General features: G+C 36.8%; 1 protein-coding gene across 4 annotated transcripts in view; it reads right to left on the bottom strand.

Moving 5' to 3' along the window:
• Nucleotides 1–999: 999 nt before the first annotated feature.
• Nucleotides 1,000–24,030, bottom strand: part of CERT1 (ceramide transporter 1) — a 105,146-nt gene continuing 82,115 nt past the window's right edge. For all 4 annotated transcript variants that reach the window (XM_072794877.1, XM_072794844.1, XM_072794866.1 and 1 more), the window contains 7 exons: nucleotides 16,980–17,075; nucleotides 14,113–14,245; nucleotides 13,142–13,212; nucleotides 9,852–9,980; nucleotides 9,168–9,297; nucleotides 7,885–8,021; nucleotides 1,000–4,081 (listed from right to left, as the gene is read on the bottom strand). In XM_072794877.1, coding sequence (XP_072650978.1) covers nucleotides 7,894–8,021; nucleotides 9,168–9,297; nucleotides 9,852–9,980; nucleotides 13,142–13,212; nucleotides 14,113–14,245; nucleotides 16,980–17,075 — 687 coding nt within the window. In that variant the 3' untranslated portion in view covers nucleotides 1,000–4,081; nucleotides 7,885–7,893. The remainder of the gene's footprint in view (nucleotides 4,082–7,884; nucleotides 8,022–9,167; nucleotides 9,298–9,851; nucleotides 9,981–13,141; nucleotides 13,213–14,112; nucleotides 14,246–16,979; nucleotides 17,076–24,030) is intronic.

Raw genomic sequence — 24,030 nt, 5'->3', positions numbered from 1 at the left:
CCCGCGGAGCTGCCGACGGTCCCCGAGGGGCGCGGGCCTGCGGCGCGGACGGTCCCGCGTGGGGCGGGGGGTTCGTGGGCGGCCGGGCGGCGCACCTGCTGGCCACGGGCGGGCGGGCCGGGGCGCGGGGGGTTCTGGTGACGGCCCGGGAAGCGTCCCCGTTGGGACCAGGCCCGCCCCCGCTCCCCGTCCCCGAGGCAGGCTCGCGGAAAGGGCGCTTTTAAATGGTAACAGCGCCCAGGCCGACAGGTCCCGTCGGCGGCGGCCAAGTCTAAAGTCTAGAAGATGCCACGAAGCCAACTCGGCTCGAAATAGGCTGGTTCGAAGGACACGTCGTTGCGGGTTGTAGCTCAGGCCAAGCCGGAGGCAACAGCGCAGGGCCCAGGGCTCCAAGGGCTCCCGGGGGACGACGGGCGGCGAGGCCTCGCGTCCAGCCCCGCGGCCGAGCCCAGCGTGTCCCGAAGCCGCAGCAGCCTCAGGGCCTGCCCCGGGGCCCAGCGCCCCGCAAAGCCCCAGAGCCCGGCTTGCGGCCGCTCCAGAGCACACACTCCCCGGGTGTAATAAGTGGAGCTGCATCATTTAAATAAATAAGTGGGGATTTATTTAAGGGGAAGTACGGGTAGTTGAGTTGTAAGCGCATGACTCCCACTGTACTTTCACTAGAAATACCCAACTGCATAGGCCTTTACTTTCTAGCAATTTCAAAAAACTCTGGACCGGCTTCCGCAGTAAGAATTTTATTTCACACCGTGACCCACCACACACACACACACACACACACACACACACACGAAGGATTCACAAAATACAAAAATATACACAATCTATTCCACTCTCTTCTATATTGACTAAAAAAATTTTTTTTACATGGATTTCTTGATCCCTAACTGGATTATAAATAACCCAGTTTAATAACTATTGAAGTCGAGGTAAGTTCTTAACTTACCCAGAATTATCAGGCAGCATTTTGGGGTTAAGGAAAACAATCAAACAAGTATATTTGTCCATAATATTTTAATACTTTTCCACTTTTAAATACTGGTTTTAATTTTGTGATTGTAACATGGAAGATCCAACTTTATTATTTTTTAAAAACATCAGGATCATAAAGCTATTATAGAATAGTTACACTCTACACACTCCCAAGGTACTTTAAAATGATTATGTTTTGAGTTTGTAGATGAACAATGACGGTAATCCAAATACATTGTCTGTACAACTCGGACTAAATACTGGTAAAAGTGTTTAACTGGACAAACAATTGATAAGCTTAAAGATAACGGGCACATTTTCACAAGAGAACCAGCTCAGCCCAACTAAAATTTTCTTAATAGCAGCTGACACTGATGCTGTGTAGGTGTACAAATCAGCCTATGACACTGAACGAGTGGAAAACCTGCTGCTCGTCTCCCTTATCCTGTGTTCTTACGCCTTCTCCCAGCCATCCCCTCCTTGGTCTGGAGGTCTTTGTGGCAATCCCAAACCAAGAGCTGCTGCGACCACCCTCCGCCTCAGAATCAGCAGTCCTGAATTCCAAGTGAATCACTGTGCTCCCTTGTCCTTGGACAGCGGGCATTCAGGGACAAAACCCATCATTACCAATATTTTTCAAGTTTCTATCACAGTACAAAAGAGTGAGTAGAAAAGAGAATAAAAAGGTAATTTTTTGCTTTTGGGAAGGGAAGTAAGAAATTAGGGTGTTTGGGAAAACATCATGTCTATTCAGACACTAACAATTAGTCATAGAGAAATAATTCTAGAGGGGCCGAATATTGTTTAAAATGGCTAGTACCTCTCCAACTTTTGACCTCTTAGAACTTTTTTTGTATTCCCTATTTCTAAATCTGATCCGATGGGATTAACTCTAGTGAAGTACCTGTACAATTATCTAAAGGTAAATGTATCTTTTTATTCTTTTTTTAATACAAATATTTTTAGTGTGATCATTTCATTTACAGAATTGCAAAAGTGTATCATTAACATTTAGTGCAAATGCAACTAATGGTAATTAGATTTAGACACTGCTTTGTGAGCCTTCCATACCTTGAACATGAAGCTAGCTCTCCAATTTAGTTATGAGAGAGTTACTTGTTCCTGTTCATGATAGTTACCAGACATGGCAAACAGAGAAACATTTATACTGGGCGTAGAGAATTTTTTTGAAGATTCCCATCAGCGGCTATGGTGAATAAACCTTCCCGCCCCCCAACCCTCCCACACTCCCATCCCAACCCCACAGCTGATTGTAAAATAAAATACACATTTGAGGTATAAACTTTTCTTTTTTAAACATCACAATATAAAATGCTAACTGGTGATGTCGTAAACTCATATGATAATTTGTCTTATTTGCCTTACTAGCATTACCACCATATAGGCACTTTTCCACACAGTCAAATTATGAACAGCGTTTTTCTGTAATAAGGCATATTCCATACACATCATTTAGAGAAAGGTAAATTAAAAAATAGAAAAGATTTATGGAGCATGAAATCTGCGTGCATGTAATATAAGCCTATGTTTTATATGTATTTTTCTCTCTGTACAGAATAATAAATACCACTATATCTGATGCAAGTAATTCACTTCCAGGATTGTGCATATTAAGTGACCAGACTAATCCCATCATTAAATTATCACCTTGCATTCATCATTAAGACTCCATTACCATGTACGAAATATATACAGGACACGTTCCAAGTGATACGACTTTCTGCTTTACAAAATGGGTCTCATTTCTGTGTTTCTACAGAGATGAACAAGTCAGCAAAGCATCTACAAAATGCCTCTGACTGATGTAAGCACATTTGTGCATAAACAGAATGAAGACTGTGAAGTGGGCAGTCATTTCTACTTCAGTGAGTACCATTCCTTGCCTCAACTCCATGCTTCAAGGTTTTTCACAGAGGCCTAAAACTAAAGAAGGTATTTTACATTTAAGTTCTTATAGCAACTAAGGAAAGAATTTCAGTTTGAATCACATGGAATCCTTTACTGCTCCGCTGAAAATTCTGAGCAAAGAGGCAAACAGGAGCACTGCTCACGTTTTCTAAGCGTATCTTGCAACATAGCCTTGAAAGGAACCCAAATCAGAAGAAGCAACAAACATGCCTGTTACGAATACCAGACACACTGAATCAAATGTCAAACCAAAACAGCCTGATTTGCTGTAACAATACCATATATCCTCTTATAAATTTCAAGAAAACATGAGCTCGTTTTATCCTTATCACTGTACCAGAAAGTAATTTATACCCACAAGATTTTTATGTTTCTGTTTGGAGGCAAGCAGAACCAATTTAGGAATTACCAAACTGTTTGGAAACAAACTGAAAAAAAATCTGTAGCACACAGTATACAACTAAAAATACAATAGAAACAAAGATACCTGGGGGAAAAAATAAAGCTTTTCATTCTTTCCCCGTCAGAACCAAGGTTCTTCATAGGAGTAAGACTATAGAAAAGGCAAAATCACAGGTTATTGACAGCCCTCAGTTATTAAGACACGTGACAACATGAATCATTATAGAAATCAGCAGCAATGAATTCTAGGATTATACAAAGCAAAAAAGTCAAAAAATTCTGAACACATATTTAACCATAGGCCTGAAAAAAGAGCCCCATCCAGATATTTGGTGCACAGAAAGCACATGCCCCATATGCATTCAACTTCTGTGCTTTTCTTTTGTGCACAAAACCTGATACAAATGAGGATCTTAGGCTGGACCATAGTAAATTAAAAATTCTGAAAAAGTTCCCAAAAATTAAAGCATCAATTCCTAGTTGTGATTCAAAGTTGATTTTTTTTCTCTTCTAGGAGCAAGCAAATAAAAATATAGCCATATACATGTAATTTTTACATGTATTTATAGTTAAATGCTGAGCGAGGAGATCTAGCAGGAGACAGCTAGTGTTAGATGTTCACCTTTGCTATTGCAATATTTCTTCATTTTTGTACACAAGGCCAGGGTGTTGGGCCACAGACAAGGCTATATAGATCCTATGTTCCAGCTTAGAGCATTCAATTTTGTTTTTTATTTTTTCTTCCAACACGGAATGTCACACAGCCTTGCTTCAGTCACTGCAGGAAAGAAAATAAGTAAAAAATTAAGCAATATATTATTACTAACAGCTGTAAGACTACCCAAACAGGTTCCTCCTACCCTCTGAATTCATAGAATGCAAAAATCTCTCTTAAAACTGTATGCTTTCAAGAGTTTCACTTTCAAAAACAGAAAATTATAAACCTCACATACTTGAAATTTAGCAAGGAATAGAAGACATAAGGAATGTTTTGAAAGCTAGAAAAAAAGGGAAATACGTCATAGATAAGCAAGGAGGGAATAAACTAGAGGTCTCTGGATTTATACCCCTAAAGCCAAAATCTCTTTCTTCTTGGTCTTCAATAAAAATTATTCAATACCATTTATCAAGAATTCACAAGTTGTATGTAAGCTCTAGGAACAAACATACTCAGACATTGCCACATGAATTTAAGAGTTCTGACTACGAGGGGCGCTTTGGTGGCTCAGTTGGTTACGTGTCTGACTTTTAATTTTGTCATCAGGTCAAGCCCTGTATCGGTCTCTGCACTGAGCGTGGAGCCTGCTCAGTTATGATTCTCTCTCTCCTTCCCCACCCAGCTCTCTCTTTAAAAAAAAAACAAAAAGAGAGAGAGAGAGAGAGAGAGAGAGTTCTGACTGTAAGTTTTAAGTATCTTTAGACCTCATTCACTAATCATGGAATTTCGCTGAGGATGATAAACACTATTGAAAGTTACTATTTTTTCATCACCAAAATTAGAAAGGATAGCTTTCCTAAGCTTTTAATGCTAGGATCCACTTCATACATACCTCTTTCCAAACATTATGAAACAAGTATTACATCAGGTAAACAATGATTTTTTTCACCATGTATTAGGGTTTGAATCTGGTTCTTTGTCAGAAAGCAGCTCAACTGGACTGAAGGCCAGAGCTGAGTTTTGGCCAGGGAATCTTTTCAGGTCTGTCTCTACATACATACACAGACGCCTAAAAACAATGCTTCCTCTTTCCTCTGAGATGAATTTCAATCCCAGCCCTCCAGGTACTGTGTGCACATGTACACAGATGCACATACAGACATACACACAAACAGGTCAATAAAAACAAGCCCCCAAATCCAAGAGCTCCTGAGGCAAGTGTTAATAATATTAGTATGTATTTTTCAAATGCTTAAGTTTTATTTTTAAAATTTTTTTTAAAGATTTTATTTATTTATTCATGAGAGACAGAGAGAGAGAGAAAGGCAGAGACACAGAGGGAGAAGCAGGCTCGATCCTAGGTCTCCAGGATCACGCCCTGGGCTGAAGGCGGCGCTAAACCGCTGCGCCACCCGGGCAGCCCGAAAAGTTTTCCTTAAAGATTTTATTTATTTATTCATGAGAGACACACAGAGAGAGAGAGGCAGACTCCATGCAGGGAACCGGACGTGGGACTCGATCCCAGGACCCCGGGATCACAACCTGAGCCGAAGGTAGACACCCAATTGCTGAGCCACCCAGCGTCCTGAAATGCTTAAGAAAATTAATCTTCTTTTCGAACATAGTTCAGAGCATGTTCTACATATAACTGCATTTTGATTTCTTTTACTTAATACATAGTTATATTTTCTGCCCTGCTTGTTAGCAAGGCTCAAGGTAGAGGTGAAGAAGAGAGAAAGCAGATTATAGCTGCACACTTGGTCTTGATTAGAGTAAATAGCATTCTTCAGAAATCTTAAGGCTGTGGGGAGAGATACCCAGTTAAGTCGGGTGACAAGACTGCTACCATCAAGTGGCATCAGGTTTCTAGTTTATTTGAGGTAACAGCGCAGAGATAGACCAGCAAACTTCATGTCCAGATCTAGCCATAACAATTCTAAAGTACACGGTATTCTAGAAATCACCAACACATTTATGCTTGCAGAGAGTCTCTCAGAAGTCAGGCTGCATCCTAGAACACTAACCATTCAGATAAGACCAGAGCCTGTCTGACATTTTCAGGTGAGCTTTTTCCTGGAAAAAGCTAAATATCTACCATGTCACTGCAACAACTCTTATGTTACCATCTGATTAAAAAAACCTCAAAGGCTAAATTTATTAAGAAAGGCATTCTATAAACCAGAATCAGCATCAGAAACCAGAATTAGTTAATAATATGTCACTATATACTTATTGAACATATTCTTTTATCTAAAGAAAGTGACTCACAAATATACATGTCTCAGCCAATGACTTAATATTCCATGTAGGTAAGAATGAGAGGACATTCATATATACTTGTGGCTTATGAATTCTACTTTGGTAATCTCTATTAAAAATTTAAATGTTGACACATACTGAGAGTTCATAGAAACAGAACTATACAAATTGTTCTCAAATGGACCAAGAAATGTTCAAACTATTTATAATAAGAGAAATACAATAAAAACTACACTGAGAGTGGTTTTGCCTATCAAGGTGGGAACAATCCACATTGTTTCATACACTGTGTGAGAGGGTACAGGGAAACAGGCACTCAAATGTCTTATTGCTGGCGAGACGGTAAGTTAATAAGACCTCTCCGGGGGGGGGGGAGGGTGGAGCAATACCTACATTACAAATGCACAACCTTCCCAGAGGTGCTGGCAGTGTCATATCTGGTAACTTATTCCACATAAAACTTGCAAGTGGATATAACTATTAACATTGTTCTAGCAAAAACTGAAAACGACTTCAATACCTAGCAGTGGAGGACTGGTTAAATTATGTACATCTATATGATGAATACTGTATAGCCACAAAAAAATAAGGAGGTGGTCCATGCTGTTAAGCAGAGACCTTTAAAGTAAAGTAAGTGGAAAAACAAGATGCAGAACAGCGTCTTTTGAACAACAACAAAAGTGTATGGGTGGGAGGAATACACCTGTATTTGCTTATTCAGGCTTAAAAAATTCTCTGGAAAGATACACAACAAACTACTAACAGGAGTTATACTCTTTCATTTGGGGCTGGAGGGAGGGCAAAACTGCGTGAGTAGGGGGCAAGGGATCAATTTCACTATTTATCTTTTCACACTTTTTGACTTATGAACCATGTTAACATCATTTCTTTAAAAAACCTAAAGATTCCAGCTCTTTGTGCAAAGACGTTCAGCATGGCACCAACAGTCAAAATATGGGACCACATTACTGTGGGACTGGGTAATAAATTCTGCAACATTCATATAACCAATACTAAAGGAATGAGACAGTTTTATATGTCTCACATCTTTATATCCAATAACAGTCAAGATATATTGTTAGGGAGAAAAAGCAAGTTGTACAACAGTAAGTAGAGAATAAACACATTTTTAAAAAATAATTAAGAATATATGTCACTCACAACATACATAAAAAAGTATGGAAGAAAAGACAACGAACCTAATTTCTGGGAAGGGAAAAAAATAGGGAATTTATACTGGAATTCCATGGCTCCATAATGTTAAAATCTCTTTGCATAAGCAAATACATCTAATATACGCAGAAAAAAAACATGTTTTAAAGGCTAAAAACTACAATTACAACTCTGTCTGGGAACATCTCAAAACACAGAAACTACTTCTAACAATTAACTAGATTTTAGTTTCTGCAGAGTCGTATTAGTCAAAGTTTTTTTTTTTTTTTAAATATTTTATTTATTTATTCATAGAGACACAGAGACAGAGAGGCAGAGACATAGGCAGAGGGAGAAGCAGCTCCATGCAGAGAGCCTGACGTGGGACTCGATCCAGGGTCTCCAGGATCACGCCCTGGGCTGCAGGCAGCGAGGCAGCGTTAAACCGCTGCGCCACCGGGGTTGCCCTTAGTCAAAGTTTTTAAAAAAGAATAACATATATCTTCCAGTACCTGTTAACACTAGAACAGAATGGGTTTTCCTGCAGTTTTTTCTTGGACATAAGACGTAAAACGTTTTAGAAACTTCGGATACTCTCGCTTTGCCACTGCCCTTAATACTGAGGCTGGTGCCCATCCTCCAGGGTTCACTGCAAGATAAAGGGAAATTAAAACCTGTTGGGATACAATTCTCCATTTGTATGTAAAACACTCATTTTGTTCCTTTGCTTTTAAAAAATTTCTCACAATGGAACAGTTAACATCTCTTAAAATTCTGACCATTAATTCCTTCATGCTAACCACCACACAAGAACACATAGCAAATAAGAAGGCACCTATTACCTATCTGAGATGTTCTTGGCTCCCTAAATTATAAGCAAATCTTAATATAGTAACATTTTAGGTTATGTAAGATAGATTTGTCACTCTTACTATAATCAAATAATACATCACTCAGGCACAACTGTCTCTTAAAACACCGTAGCAGTTGTGTCCCCGTAAAAAGAAGGCATGAGGATTTGATTAGAGGGACTCCAATGACTACTGCAGGTGGGAAGTAGGTTAGAAGAATCCTAAGCAGGCAATTATCCAGGAAACAAAAAAAGCCTGACAATGAGAAACAGAACTGTTCATTTCCTTTACTAGTATTGCTTATATTCCTAACTATACATGTATTTTATTAGACAAATATGTAACAAGATTTTTTTTTTTAAGATTTTATTTATTTGAGAGACAGAGTGAGAGAGAGAGGATGAGCAGGGGGAGGGAGAGACAGAGAAGGAGAAGCAGACAGACTCCCCACCAAGCAGGGAGCCCGAAGCGGGACTCAATCTTTGGATTCCGGGATCATGATGCAAGCCAAAGGCAGATGCTCAACTGACCAAACCACAGGTGCCCCTATAGTAAGATGGTTCGTAAAGCCAAGCATATGTGAAAGTCATCTAGAGATGGAAGTATTAAAATGTATCTACCTAGCCCCAGCCTAAAAAATTCTGATAGAGTAGTTCTGGGATCAAATTTAGACGTGACTATTTTCAAAGTTTCCTGATAATTTCAATACACATCTCCTCAAATTAAAAATTACTAATCTAAATGATAAAAACTAAAAAGGCTTTTAGATTATAAGAAGAAAATCTGGGGTGCCTAGCTGGCTCTGTTGGAAGAGCATGTGTCTCTTGATCTCGGGGGTCAGGAGTTGTTGCCACATGTTGGGTGTAGAGATCACTAAAATAATAGTGAACGACTGAATGAAAATCTACATGCCCAAGTAGCAAAAGAAACCCCAAAATACATACCATTAGCTACATATGTAATCTTGCATAGAATGTTGTCCCTGCTGATCTCCTGGTTTCCCTCTGGTGGGCTTACCAAGGTTTGACAAATCATAGCAATATTTATTTTGGCACGGACACATCGATTGTTTAGCTGCCAAAACAAATAACAGAAACGAAACATCAGTGCAGTAGATGCTTAGCATTTTATAATCCCTAATGGTCTAATACATTAGGTTATCTAAAACTAAAGCTCATCAACATCTCCAACAAATCTTATAAGCACCAATAAATAAAACAAGCTGTTATGACATCAGGAATGTTTTTTCTCTCCTCTTAAGCAGTAGATGGAGCTAAACTGAGATAGAAACCACAGAGGTTTTGCTAGCAGTTGATCATGGCTGGAGAGGGAACTGTGGAAAGCAGCCTTCCATTATTTACCCATTCAGTTCTGTTTCCTCTAACTTCAGGAGGAAAAGAAAACAGCCCCTGCTGGGTGGGTGTTCACAGCCATGACTGCTGTACTTGGGTAACACATGGGCTATCATGTCCCAAGAAGCCAATTCAACAGAAAACAAAATCTAAGAAATGTTATCAAGTATTTGTGTGTGTCCTATGTGTTTATCACTTTCGTTCTGCACTGTATATTTAGCTTCATACTGTACAACTATACACATTTATATAAATGCATTATATAAATGCACTTACAGGAGCACTGTCATGATCCACAGAAAAATTACACACTATCCAAGTTTCAGGGTCATTTTCAGTCAAGGCTGGTATTTTTCGAATGGCAGAAAGATATAATACATCTCGCTGAGAAGCAGGCCACACTCTCTGTGGAAGAAGTAAAAATCTTTCAAAAATGTGAACTACTTTTAAATTCCTATGTAATATGAAACTGACAGAGAAACAAATGTAAAACCAATAAATAACTTAGGCAAAGGTAAAAATCTGTCAAATTTTAAATGGACAGTATCTGAAAGTACCCAGCAAAGTAAATTATGAATACTGAATTAATGGCTTTGCAGAATAATAATAGCATCAAAGGGATAATCTTTTTTTTTAATTGTGGTTATATGTAACAAAAATTTTTACCACTTAAAGCATTTTTAAGAGTATAATTCAGTGACATTACATTCATAATATTACATAAACATCATCATTTCCAAAATTTTTTATCAACCTGAACAGAAATTCTGTACTCAATAAGTAATTAATTCCCCATTATTCCCTCCCAAAGACCCTGGTAATGTTCTATTTCTATTTATTTATTTATTTTAGATTTTTAATTTACTTGAGAGAAAGAGCACCAGCGGGGAGGAGAGTGTTAAGCAGGCTCTCCGCAGAACAGAGAGTCAGCCACAGGGGCTCTATCCCCAGGACTCTGGTTGGAATCACGACTGGAACCAAAGGCAGAGGGAGATGCTTAACCAACTGAGGCACTGAGGCGCCCCTAACATTCTGCTTTTCAGTATTCAACCTCTGTTTAAAGTGTTCAGAGACTTAAACACTAAGATTTCAGTGTAAGAAGACTGCTCCTTTGACATCGTAATCACATCTGAAGAATACCAAATCAATTAGACTGAATCTTTCAACTTTATGGTATGCAGGGAGACACATCATGTTGGGATGATAATGGAAATGAGATTTGTGAAAACAGACTGTGTACTTTTAAATGACAGAAAATATACACTGTGCCTTTCCTAATTGTTGAGTATAATAACCAACAACTCAATGTCAATACAACACGAATCATTTGGAAAGTGAAATGGTTCATATATTAAAGATAATAAATTTCACAAAATACGTGAAAGCAGTGCTGAGCACTGCTATGTGAAGCTAGTAATAAAGGAAAATTTGTGTTAGAATTAATGAATGCAAGTCCACAAGAATGAGAAGATGAAAAATTAAAGAGTGAGAATGACTTAAATATCAGGAGAGAAGTAGCCCTCTTTAAGATCAAATTATAAAATAAGCCACATTTAAAGGAAAAGTTGTATAGCATTACTGAATTTTTGGAAAAAAAATTATACCAGGATAATTTGTTTATTTAAACATTTATAATTCTAACTTAAATTTTGTTACATTGAAGAGACATTAATAGTTTTTAGCTTTATTTTTCAAAAAGTGATTGTAATACAGCTTATTTAAATCCTTCCCTCAAAAAAAAAATAAAATAAAATAAATAAATAAATAAATAAATAAATAAATCCTTCCCTCCATCTACTATTTACGAAGTGAAATATTTTCAGCAGACTGTTTCCCAAGATCAATTGTCCTCAGATTATAAGATTCTTCTATGTCATTTCTATTGATTCCAAATTAAAGGCCGTTAATCGGTATTTTTAACATTTACTCAACTTTAAGCTTCCCTTGGACTCCCCAAATCTGTATGCTAAAGCAGAATCTTTGTTGTTATACACTTCTTTTTTAATTGAAGCAAAGTTGACCTATAATGTATTTTTTACACATTTCTTAAGCAGCTACCATGTAAAATCAGGCCTACCTCATAATCATTACATTTAAGATGCCCCACATGACAAAACTGAGTTCAGGAAATACCTAACAAACCCACAATATTTTCATATATTCAACCCAATTAAAAAGTCATTTATTTTTTTATTTTTTTTAAGATTTAAAAAAATTTATTCATGAGACACACAGAAAGAGGCAGCGACAAAGGCAGAGGGAGAAGCAGGCTCCCTGTAGGGAGCATGATGTGGGACTCGATCCCAGGACCCCAGGATCATGAGCCAAAGGCAGATGCTCAAACTACTGAGCCACCCAGGTGCCCCTAAAAAGTCATTTAAAGAAGAGAAAAAGGAAGCACCTATTGAATTATTGTATTTCTTACATAACATAAAATATTACATTGAATGGATCTTTCTAAAATTATAGGTCCTTTTTATTATTTTCCTTTTTAAAAATTGAAGGTTATATTATTTTCAGGTATACAACATGCTGATTTGACCATTTTATATATTACTCAGGGCTCACCACAAAAGGTGTAGTCACCATCTGTTATTGTAACCTTATTACAAATATTACTACCTTTCCTATGCTCTACTTTTTATAACTGGAAGTTTGCACCTCTTAATTCCCTTCATTTATTTTCCCCTTCCTCCCACATACTATCCCCATTTATTGTTTTTTACACAATATATTACTCGGCAATTTTCAGGAAACAGAGAAGAATAAGGTAAGAGAAATATTAATTCTTTAATTTTAAATATCTAAGAATAGCAGAGAAAGAGATGAAGGAAAAGTGAAATGAAAGTGAACTAATTCAGGGGCACCTGGGTAGCTTAGTTGGTTAAGCATCTGCCTACAGCTCAGATCACAATCCCGGGGGTCCTGGGATGAAGCCCTGCACTGAGCAAGTTGCTCCATAAGGAGTCTGCTTTTCCTTTTCCTTCCTGCTCATATTCTCTATCTCTGTATCTTTCAAATAAATAAATAAATAAAACCATTTAAAAAAGAAAAAAGAAAAGGAAGAAAGTGAACTAATTTAAATGACGTTTCTGTGTGCTCTGGTATATGACCAACTTCTTAATAGTTATGCTTAGCAATTTCCCCATGCTTTCAGATAATCCACTTACATGACTTAACATACATACTTTCCATTCCCTTCATTACCATGGTCACAGGAAATGCTGATTCACTTTTGTATTTGGTAATGATCATTTACCGCCTATAAAGACTAGACGCTACAAAAATATTTAACAGGATTTCAGTATTTTCTAAATTTTAAGTGGACATAACTAACTGGAGATCTTTATCAAACACACTGTTCCTGGATATTTCTCAGGTTCTTGTCTTAGGTTCAGCTTTGAATGAACTGATATCCTTTCAAATATGTGACGTTCATGCATCATTAACAAAGTCTTTGGATCTTTTACGGCATTTGATTTCCTGCCAAATTTTACTTTTAGAGAATTTATACACGTCTCACTTTGAACTACAGTGAAATCCTTTTGGGATGAAGAGATTTTTACCTTGTGCGTTTGATAAACGATGATTGCATTATCAGCTAATGTTTCCACCACATGAAAGTTTTCTATAGTTGCTGAAATGAAGAAAAAAATATTAGTAGCCAAAAATATACATTACCTCTTCCTAGAATGTGATTAACTCAGTTATATTGCTGGACCCTGTGATAACATGAGCAGGACCAAGTTCAAATGGAAGGTAGTTAATACTTCCTACTAGGGCTACAGACAGTGGCCATGAGGATTGATCACCAGGAAATCTCATTTCCTCTGGACCAATTATCTAGAAAGCAATTCTAATCACACTGCATTACTCAGACACAAATTCCTATCTAACACTATGACCATTTCCTGTAATCTCTAATTTACTGAAGTTGAATAAACTCTTCTGTCTAGGCTTAGGTGACTATATTTGTGGAAAAAGAATATCAAACTGTCACTAATACACATCTTACGATGTTCGAAATTATCTATATTTATGAAATTTGGTGCCTAAGAGGAACAAATACATACAAACAACAAACATACCCCAAGAATAACTCTAAGCAGACCACAGCAGGATTTGTCTTGGGATTACTAGAGAAACAAAACAGTTTGGGAAAGTAGGTGATAAGACAGAAACCTTTAGTTTTAGTATTGGCCTTTCTACTAACTAGGCTCTGTGGCTTCTGACAAGTCACTTATCCTGATTTTTACTTTTTTACCTACTTATCATGCAGGATTATTGAAGTACTGGATCAAATGCTGTAACACAGAAACATTTTGTACAGTGTTTCACTGTACAAGCATTACTTCACTGTAAAGCTCTATTTAAATGTAAGTAAAAACAAAAAGTAAATGCAAGCTATTATCAGATTTTCCAGATATTTTCTACATTGACTTTGTAAACTGTAAATGAGATGCAAAACATGGGGTTGGATTTGACATTACATTCAAAATAATAATTATATTACGATATATTAATAGTGGCAGCTTACTTTCCCAATCATTGCGAACATCAACATTCCAGAAGTAATTGCAGACCTCATGTCCTGTAACACCTTTCACTGCATGAGTAGCTTTCAAAGGATCCAGAACAATTCCATTTTCTTCTACTTCCCTTCTATATACCTAAAGAAGATATTCTTAAAATTAACAGGCAACACATAAAAAAATCATCTCCTTAATGATACTGATTTTTTTTAAAAGATTTTATTTATTTATTCATGATAGTCACACAGAGAAAGAGAGAGAGAGGCAGAGACACAGGCAGAGGGAGAAGCAGGCTCCATGCAGGGAGCCCGACGCAGCAGGACTTGATCCCAGGCCTCCAGGATCGTGCCCCGGACCAAAGGCAGGCACCAAACCGCTGCGCCACCCAGGGATCCCCTAAGGATATTGATTTAAAGCAATGTTGTTCAATTCTACATACCCAGCATCTAAAATAGTATCTCAAACACAGTAGGCTCTCAATTATTTGTTGAATCAATGACTCAAAGCTAAAATGGCATGAAGATCTATGCTATCTTGGCTATTTATTTCCTTAGAGCATTTTGCATGTGAGTAGGAGGGAGGGTCTGAGGAAGGGGGGTGGAGAGAGAGAGAGAGAGAGAATCTTAAGCAGGCTCTCCACATCCAGGATAGAGCCCAACACAGAGCTTGATCTCAGAACCCTGAGATCATAACCTGAACCGAAATCAAGAGTTGGAGGCTTAACTGACTGAGCCACCCAGGCGCCCCATACTATCTTGCTTTAAATACTGATGTTGTGTACCTAAAGTTCTAAAATTAATTACCTCAAAATTATAGGGTTTGCTACTTTAGGAAATTTTGCAGTAAGTTCTTTCGAGAAATGAATAATCATGTTACTGTAGGAAGAACCAGCTCTCTATGGAGTGCTTTATGGGTCCAGAAACTGTTAGGCATTTCACATACAGTTTCTCTCTTAAAATCTTTGGCATTTCACATACAGTTTCTCTCTTAAAATCTTTCTCATCAAACTACTTTTCCCTACATGTTTATTTATTCACATTATTGAGATGGCTAAAAAATGGAAAACCAGTTACACAAATTGGAAACTTCAGACTTTTAAATCCTCTCCTCATACTTCATATGGCTCTTAAGCTTGTTACTAACCTTCTATAAGACATCCAACAGCTTGACTTCTCTATTACTGGTTACTTCTCTTACTTAGGTAAGCTTTCATCCCCATGTACCTGATTCTCTTAAATGGTATGCTTGGTTTTTAGTTTCTTCCTTATATAGTGGCTAGCCTACTGCTACAGACAAGAGACTATTCTCCTTGGTAGGCTATTTTATACTCTCCATAATCCAAGCTCTCTCTCTCTCTAGTGTTGTGGGCTGTAGGAACATTTATTCTCTATTTTTCATTCCACATGGAGGGACTTCATCCAGATGATCACTCCTGGTTTTTCTTCACCCTTTCACTTCTCCCTTCCTCGGGGTACAACAATGAATTAACCAACTGTTGAGTATAAAATAGGACTGGAAGTCTTGGCTCACTTCTTTTTCTACAGAGAGCATGCGTCTTGGTTTTCTTTTTGGGCTTACACTTGTGGAGAAGGCCTGTGATTGATTATCTAGCTATGTCAGAAACATTGTTTAATTTTGAGTTAATATATTAGCAAGACCTTGTGGCTGCTGATCTAAAGCCATATTCTTCAATTAGCTTATTAAATTTATAGTTAGCATTCTGGTATCTCATTTGCTTGTCTCTTACTTCTTTTTTAATGATTTTATTTATTTGAGAAAGAGAACAGAGCAAGAGACAGAGCACCAGTGAGGATACGGGGCAGCGGGAAAGCGAGAAGCAGACTCCCCACTGAGCAGGGAGCACTATGAGGGGCTTGATCCCAGGAGCCTGGGATCACGACCTGAGCTGATGGCAGACGCTTAATTGATTGAGCCACCCCATCTCTTCTGATTTCTTAATTAGTTCCCTATTCAGGAGGAAAGGAAATTCCAACATCTGATATTGTATCTCTATTGCTAGAATAATTGTGGTAAACACAGTCTATGAAAAGAATTCCTGAGTAAGAAATTTGCTTTCATGTTTTCACTTGTGTTATATTTTTTGTCTAAAATACCCTTGGCTTCACCTTTGTCACAATGTTGCTTCGATTTCCAGACATAGTTCAAATGCTTATCCAGTAAAAAACAATCTGTTTCATATAAGAGCTCTTTCTTTTCCAATTTTCTCCACTAATCTGTGCGCATCATTCAATATGTTATCAGATAGACACAAGTAACAGTATCTTTAAATGTCAATATCCTTCTTCCCCAACGAGTTTCAGCTTGGAGAAAGTCTTATTAAACATCACTTTATCTTTAGCACAGCGCCTTGGGCATAAGTATACCAAATTCAAAAATCAAAATTCAGTGCAGCTGCTGTTTTGAATCCATCTCTAAATCTTATTCCTTGATCTTATTCTCTGTCTCTTGTGCTTACAGATGTGAACAAAATTAGCAGACTCACCTCCAAATATTGATAGAAGATGCAGTGAGAGAAAGGATAAGAAGTGATATATAGACCAAATAGAAATATCCAAATAGAAAACCATCAACTAATTATGACTTCCTAACATCTAAACACCCAAATTGTATTTTCTCCATGGCCCAGGCAAAACAGAATGGTTTGTACAAAGGTTTTTATTGAGATCATAAAGAAACTGTGTAAAAGCCAAAGTACATTTTACTTCCTAGTATCTAGTGGTTTTTTGATCATATGTAATAATCTGTTCAAAAGAAAATTTAAAATGCTGCCGTCATTCACATCAATGGTTAGTGATGATAATATGCTATAACACCTGCAATTAGCAACCTATAATATCTTACTGTAAATTACCTTCATTTCTCCTTCTTCTACAACCAACTGCCAATTAGCATCTCCACCTACATCCTGTAATGAATAAGTCATATGGTTTTGCACCATCTCTTCAACCTTGGAAAGAAAAATAAAGCCATAAGAATTCATATCCAAAAAAAAAAAAAAAAAAGAATTCATATCCAATGAATAGCCATGACATAATCTCTAAAACAGAATGGTATTGAGTTTATTTAAGCTCAGAAATGTTCTTAGAAAGCTGAGCAACCAAATGCACAAAGGTTAGTAGATTTTAAATAGTGTTGAAGAGTTTAGTCCACATTCCAGATATCATATTACAGGTTAATGACAGGGGCGGGGCAAGGGGTGGGGGACACGCAGAGAAGGAAGATGCTTCACTCAAATAACATATTGAAAAAAAAAAAAACATATATTGGCCTAAAGTTCATCAAGTGAGCAAAATAAGCATTTTCTGGAAAAAAAAAAATTCCTTTCTTTACCATAAAATGTTTCCTTATAGAGATAATGTCTTAAAACATAAAATCATGTGACACTAAGGGTAAAAGGGACACAAAGAAATGGATCTAGTCCAGTAGTTCTATGTTTAAGACTATAAAGATTAATAGAAAGTTTGTTATATGACAAGATAACTTTCATTACTTCACTAACAAACTTCACTTCTACCATGATTATAAACCAAGTTAAAAAAAAAAAAAAAAATCCCCCATTTATTTGACTCCAATTTCACTGTTTTACATTCTTTTAGGGAAAATGAAATATTTATATATACAAACATTTGCAAATAATCATCTTTTAGTATCTTCTTTTAAATTAACTAAATTAGTCTTTTTACTGAAATTTAAGTAAAATCTGTGCTTTTAACTATCATAAATTACTCCTATACATCTTATATAAACAAAACTAAGTATTTCACACTCTGAGAATCCACAATCACATTTATTGGTAAGATTTCATGTGAGTGCTATTTGCAAACTCTTAGTTTTAAATATTTTTATTTTTTTAATAGATTTTTATTCATTTATTCATGAGCAACACAGACAGAGAGAGAGAGAGAGAGAGAGAGAGAGAGAGAGAGGCAGAGACACAGGCAGAGGGAGATGCAGGCTCCATGCAGGGAGCCCAACGTGGGACTTGATCTTGGGTCTCCAGGATCACACCCTGGGCTGCAGACAGCACTAAACCGCTGCGCCACCAGGGCTGCCCTGAAATGTTTTTTTTTTTTGTTTTTTTTTGTTTGTTTTTTTTTTTTGTTTTTGTTTTTTTTGTTTTTTTTTGCCCTGAAATGTTTTTAAAAAGAAGTGAAGTGATAAAAAGATGGTTTCTGAAGGAGTTGCTTCTTTATCATCTATTCAAAGACACTTTTTCTAAGCTCCATTTTCTAATCTTTTACTTATAATTTCATTTTATATAATAAGTACATTAGAGAAGGCAGGAAAGAGTTGGAAATAGTATATTATACTTCCACTTGATTTATTCCTAAGTTTACTTATCTTAGATAAAATTTACTATGTTTATTAGGAATACAGAATAGAATAAGAATAGTGTACAAATATTTTGAAATAAATATATTAATGGTTTTGAGACAAAAAAATGCTAAAATTATTAACTCTGGGGTAAAATTTTTCCACGCAAAAGGATGTTATCAATATATTACAGTAGCATCATGTACTTCTACTACATAAAGTTTTCCAGATTTCAGAGTGCATTTTTGTTTGTAGGTATGGCTTTAATGTCTCCCTAATTTGTAAAAATTATAAAAATGTTTTTGAGAAAAATTTTATATTGAGGTTCTACAATCTATTTTTCTACTAAATAAAACACTAACATAACATTTTATACTCTTATTCATAGTCCTCAAAACAATGTGAATGGTGTTGGGCTACAGACTTGAAAGAAATTTAAAAATGTGACTAATAGTACGTTCTGTAATTTAAAAAATTCTATTATTATTTTTTTAATTTTATTTATTCATGAGACACGGGGGGGCGGGCACAGGCAGAGGGAGAAGCAGGCTCCATGCTGGGAGCCTGACATGGGACTCAATCCTGGCTCTCCAGGATCACGCCCTGGGCTGAAGGTGGCGCTAAACCGCTGAGCCACCCGGGCTGCCCTTAAAATTTTTTTTTGTTTTAAAGCATTTATTTAAGTAATTTCTACACCCAACATAGAGCTCGAACTCATGATCCCCAGATCAAGAGTCCCTTGCTCTTCTAGCTGAGCCAGCCAAGTGCCCCATATTCTACACTTTGCTACAAAATATGACTCTAGGGGTCTGCCTGGAAAAATGTGTGTACCTCTGATTTTGAAATCTGCTCTGAGTAAGGAGGACTAATGCAAGATTTCCAAATTATAAAGACATACAAAACGTACCTGAATTCCCAAAGAGAAAGGAATAAAGAAGCTCCAGTTAGTATGCATAAATAAAACCACCGCTGTAGCACTGGCTTGATTCATTTGTCTGTGCCATATGGTGATTGGGAAAAAATTTTACCCTTTTTAGATCCAAAGATCTTAATATGTACTTTATAGATGGGGCACTAGGAGTTAAGAACACCTACATTATGAGATTAAAAGCAGAAAGAAATGCTTCCCAGGAGTAAGACCTACTTTAACTAGACTACTTGTGAAAGAATGCAGGATTTTACTCTGTTAAGAAACAAAGAGTTCTAGGTGCCTGGGTGGCTCAGTGGTTGAGCATCTGCCTTTGGCTCAGGTCGTGATCCTGGGGTCCTGGGATCGAGTCCCACATCGGGCTCCCCACAGGGAGCCTGCTCCTCCCTCTGCCTCTCTCTGTGCATCTCTAGTAAATAAATAAAATCTTTAAAAACAAAAACAAAATCTTTAAAAACAAAGAGTTCTGTTTCAAAAAAACACTGCCACGTAAGCTCTTTTGTTGGAGAGTATGCAGGTAATTTTGTTTTTGTTTGGGGGCTTACTCCTGATTAGTTATTTCAAATGTTTGAATAATGAGAAGATATTTTTGTGTTCTGGTCCCAAAGACACTAGATTCCACAAATATAAAGTGATAGCTGTTCACATAGGTTAAAACAAAGTACAGTAAGCATATTTAAAATGATCCTTCTGGGGGATGATCCCTGTGTGGCCCAGTGGTTTAGTGCCTGCCTTTGGCTCAGGGCATGACCTCGGGGTTCCAGAATCAAGTCCCACCAGAGGCTCCCTGCAGGGGGACTGCTTCTCCCTCTGCCAGTGTCTCTGCCTCTTTCTCTGTGTCCGTCATGAATGAATAAATAAAATCTTTAAAAAATAAATAGATAAATAAATAAGTATAAATAAATAAATAAATAAATAAATAAATAAATAAAATTTTTTGTCTTTCTAGATAGGTGAAAAATGGCATTCCTACCCTAGTTACCACTGCATCTAGGAAAAGTGTTTAGTCTTTTGTTCTTATGTACTTTCCTGAGTTAAGAGGGCTTGAAAAAGTTCAATAAATAAACAAGAGGAATACTGGAGTAACCATCCCTGCAAAGTTTTTATCATGGAATCTTTATCCATTAGGGCATCTTCCCTGATGTAATAACATGGAGATTAAGGAGAGAGGTGATAACAGGTAAAATCTCACTATAACTTATTTCATGTTCACTACAATAAAATCTGAAGTATTAAGTGTTACTATTGGGGCAGTGACTCAGGCATTTGTGATCACACTGACACTTTAAATTTACCCCAATGATCTGCTTTGTTTATTGTTTTCAGTTATGACAGCATATCAAAAATAACTGGAAGGGGCCATTAAGATGGATGACAACAACAAAAGCCAAATTTAACATTTTATTAGGTTCAAAATTTGATACACTACAAAATATTAATAGTAACTTCTGCTATCATTATAAAAAACAGACTGAGTCAAAATCATTGAGGCAGGTTTCATCTGATTTAGTAGTGTTCACTAGTTTTAATTAGATGAAGCATAATTTCAGGAATCGTGCCCTTGATTTTTTATGGACCTAGTGTTGAAAATGATAAGCTGACATATACAGCATCTTCACAGTAAATGAACTATGAAAAATGAACATATTTAAAATAAGAGATGATGGATGCCAAGTCTAGCCTTTTCTTCCACCTCCCATTTGAGTCACGCAGTGTGCCAATTTAGGAGGCTAACTGGATTTTTCTAACATTATCAATAAAGAAATTTTTATTGATGATGTAACAAAAATGTAATGAACAAAATTCTAATGAACAGAAGTCTAGAAGGGTTCAAAGACTTGTCAGATCTCTTTTCTCTTACTCATGTGAAAGGAATACAACTATACTTATTGTTACAGAGTCAGAGGGATTTGTTGGATGGATCAATTTATTAGTAACAAATTAACAGTGCACTGTTAACCCAAAAGAAAAATGGACAGAACATGAATAGTCAATTCACTGAAGAAATGCAGAAGGCCAAGAGGCAAAAATACCACTTTTAGTCTAAGACTAGCGAGAATTAACTGAATTACAACATTCACTGTCAACATAACAAAAGAAAACTGAACTGGGAGTGTAGCTGGTTCAACTTTTTAAATGAAATAGTTTGGCAATGAGAATACAAAAAAGTCCTCAGAAGTACGCACAGTTTTTGTCTTAATAATTCTACTTCTAGAAATGTATTCTAAGGAAATAAGTGGATTAGTGTACAAAGATGCACACACACACATGACATGGATGGTATATATGTCAGGATGCTCCTGTAGCACTACTTATAATATATTATTTATTTATTATAAATAAATAAATAGACAAACTGAAAATACACTAAATGTTTAATATTAGGTGAGTAGGTAAATCCTGCATGCACATCCATATTAAAAGACAAAGAGATAAAGACTCACATTTACCGATGGGAAATGGGCTTAATTATTTTTAAAAAGCTGGTTATAAAATAGTGTATATGAAATTACATTTCTTGGTAGAAAAAGGCAACTATTAAAGTATGTGTGTTTATTAGTATGTGACTGATTTTATATACACATGGGAAAAGGCTATGCATGAGAATACTAATAGCGATCTATTACTTTATTTACTTTCTAGTTCTGCTAAAATTCGAATGTATTATTGTACAACAAATAGGGGAGGGGTTAAATGATTACCACAATAATAAGGTGTCACTGTGGACATAAAGGGTGGAGAGAGCTTAACAGCCAGAGCCCACGTCTGCTAATGACAACAAATACTTTAGCAAGGACAATAAATACTTGAAGAACTCAATGTCATTTTTCTTCAATTTTGCCTCTTTTGGCATATAAAACAGTACAATAATTAAAAGCTAAAAACAGAATGTAAATAATCCCGAGCTTTATATTAGAAAAAATTCCCACCATGAAAGATCTTTCTCAACTTATACACAAGTTACGTAAAATATTAAAAAGTATGCTATAATTTAGCAGTCTTTTTTTTTTTTAAGATTTTATTTATTCATGAGACACAGGAGCGGGGGCAGAGACACAGGCAGAGAGAGAAGCAGGCCCCATGCAGGGAGCCCGACGTGGGACTCGATCCCAGGACTCCAGGATCAGGCCCTGGGCTGAACATGGCGCTAAACCGCTGAGCCACCCGGGCTGCCCAGTCTTTTTTTTTTTTTTTTTTTTTAAGATTTTATTTATTTATTCATGAGAAATACAGAGAGAGAGAGAGAGAGAGAGGCAGAGACCCAGGCAGAGGGAGAAGCAGGCTCCATGCAGGGATCCCACGTGGGACTCGACCCCAGGTCTCCAGGATCACGCCCTGGGCTGAAGGCGGTGCTAAACGGCTGAGCCACCTGGGCTGCCCCCTAATTTGGCAGTCTTACAAAAATCTGAGCATCTGCCTCTCTGTAATATATTTATGTATACTTGAAGAATTTTAGTTGTTCTAAAGCTCTGTAGCTTAGGTCGAAGGTCTGCATTCTGAAGCCTTAACTCTTAAGCACCTGTAGCGACTTATACTTTTTTACCGCTCTCATTACATTTTCATTTATAGCATGTGTATTCCTATAATTTAAAGGAAAATGGTGACAAGTACTGATGAGCCTTAGTGTGTCACTTTATTATTTTATTTATTTTTTTTTAATTTTTATTTATTTATGATAGTCACACAGAGAGAGGGAGAGAGAGGCAGAGACACAGGCAGAGGGAGAAGCAGGCTCCATGCACCGGGAGCCTGACGTGGGATTCGATCCCGGGTCTCCAGGATCGTGCCCTGGGCCAAAGGCAGGCGCCAAACCGCTGCGCCACCCAGGGATCCCACTTTATTATTTTAATACAAGGTGGAGTTTAGCAGAATAAACCAAAGTCTCCTTATATTATCTAGTTTTGTCACTGATTTATTATGAATATGAGATGCTTTTTAAAAAGCCTGCATAAATGAACAAAATTAAGAAATATTGGAATAAGTTTGGTTCTGGGTGATTTCTGAAGCAGAACTAATACATCTCTTTTTCAAAAATGCTCAAGAAGAAAAAATGTTCTGCAAAAGTCAAAAAATCTATTTTGCACCAGTTTGAAATGTACAGGTTATTTATTTCAATAAATATAGTACAATACTCTAAATGTATTTTCCCTTCCTTACAATTTTCTTAATAACATTTTCTTTTCTCTAAGTTACCTTATTGTAAGAATACAGTATATGATATTACAGCATATAAAATATATGTTAACCAACTGTTTATATTATTGTAAACTATTATTAACTATTAAGAGTTAGGTTTTTGGGAAGCCAAAAGTTTTATGTGGATTTTTGACTGAATGGAGAGGGGAGGGCTGGCGCTCCAACCCCCACCTTTGTTTGAGAGTCAAGAGTACTCTGATAGAAAAAATAAGGTAGAAAATTTTGAATTCAAGTAAATTATGTTGTTATATAAATAGCTAATAAATAGCTATATAATAGCTAATAAAGCTCACACTTATATAGCATTTACAACATGCCGGGCTCTAGTCACATCACAGTCCTAGCTAGATCACAGAAGTGAAGCACAGAAGACTTAGAAAAGTTGTTCAAGATCATGCAACTAACCAGGATTAAACTCAGTCATTCTAACTAGAGAGCTCAGCTTCTCAACATAAGATAGCAT

Source organism: Canis lupus, chromosome 2 (assembly GCF_048164855.1).
Source record: "Canis lupus baileyi chromosome 2, mCanLup2.hap1, whole genome shotgun sequence".
Taxonomy (NCBI): Eukaryota; Metazoa; Chordata; class Mammalia; order Carnivora; family Canidae; genus Canis; species Canis lupus.
Note: the sequence above shows the minus strand (reverse complement) of the source record. Positions and strands in the feature narration are given on the sequence as shown.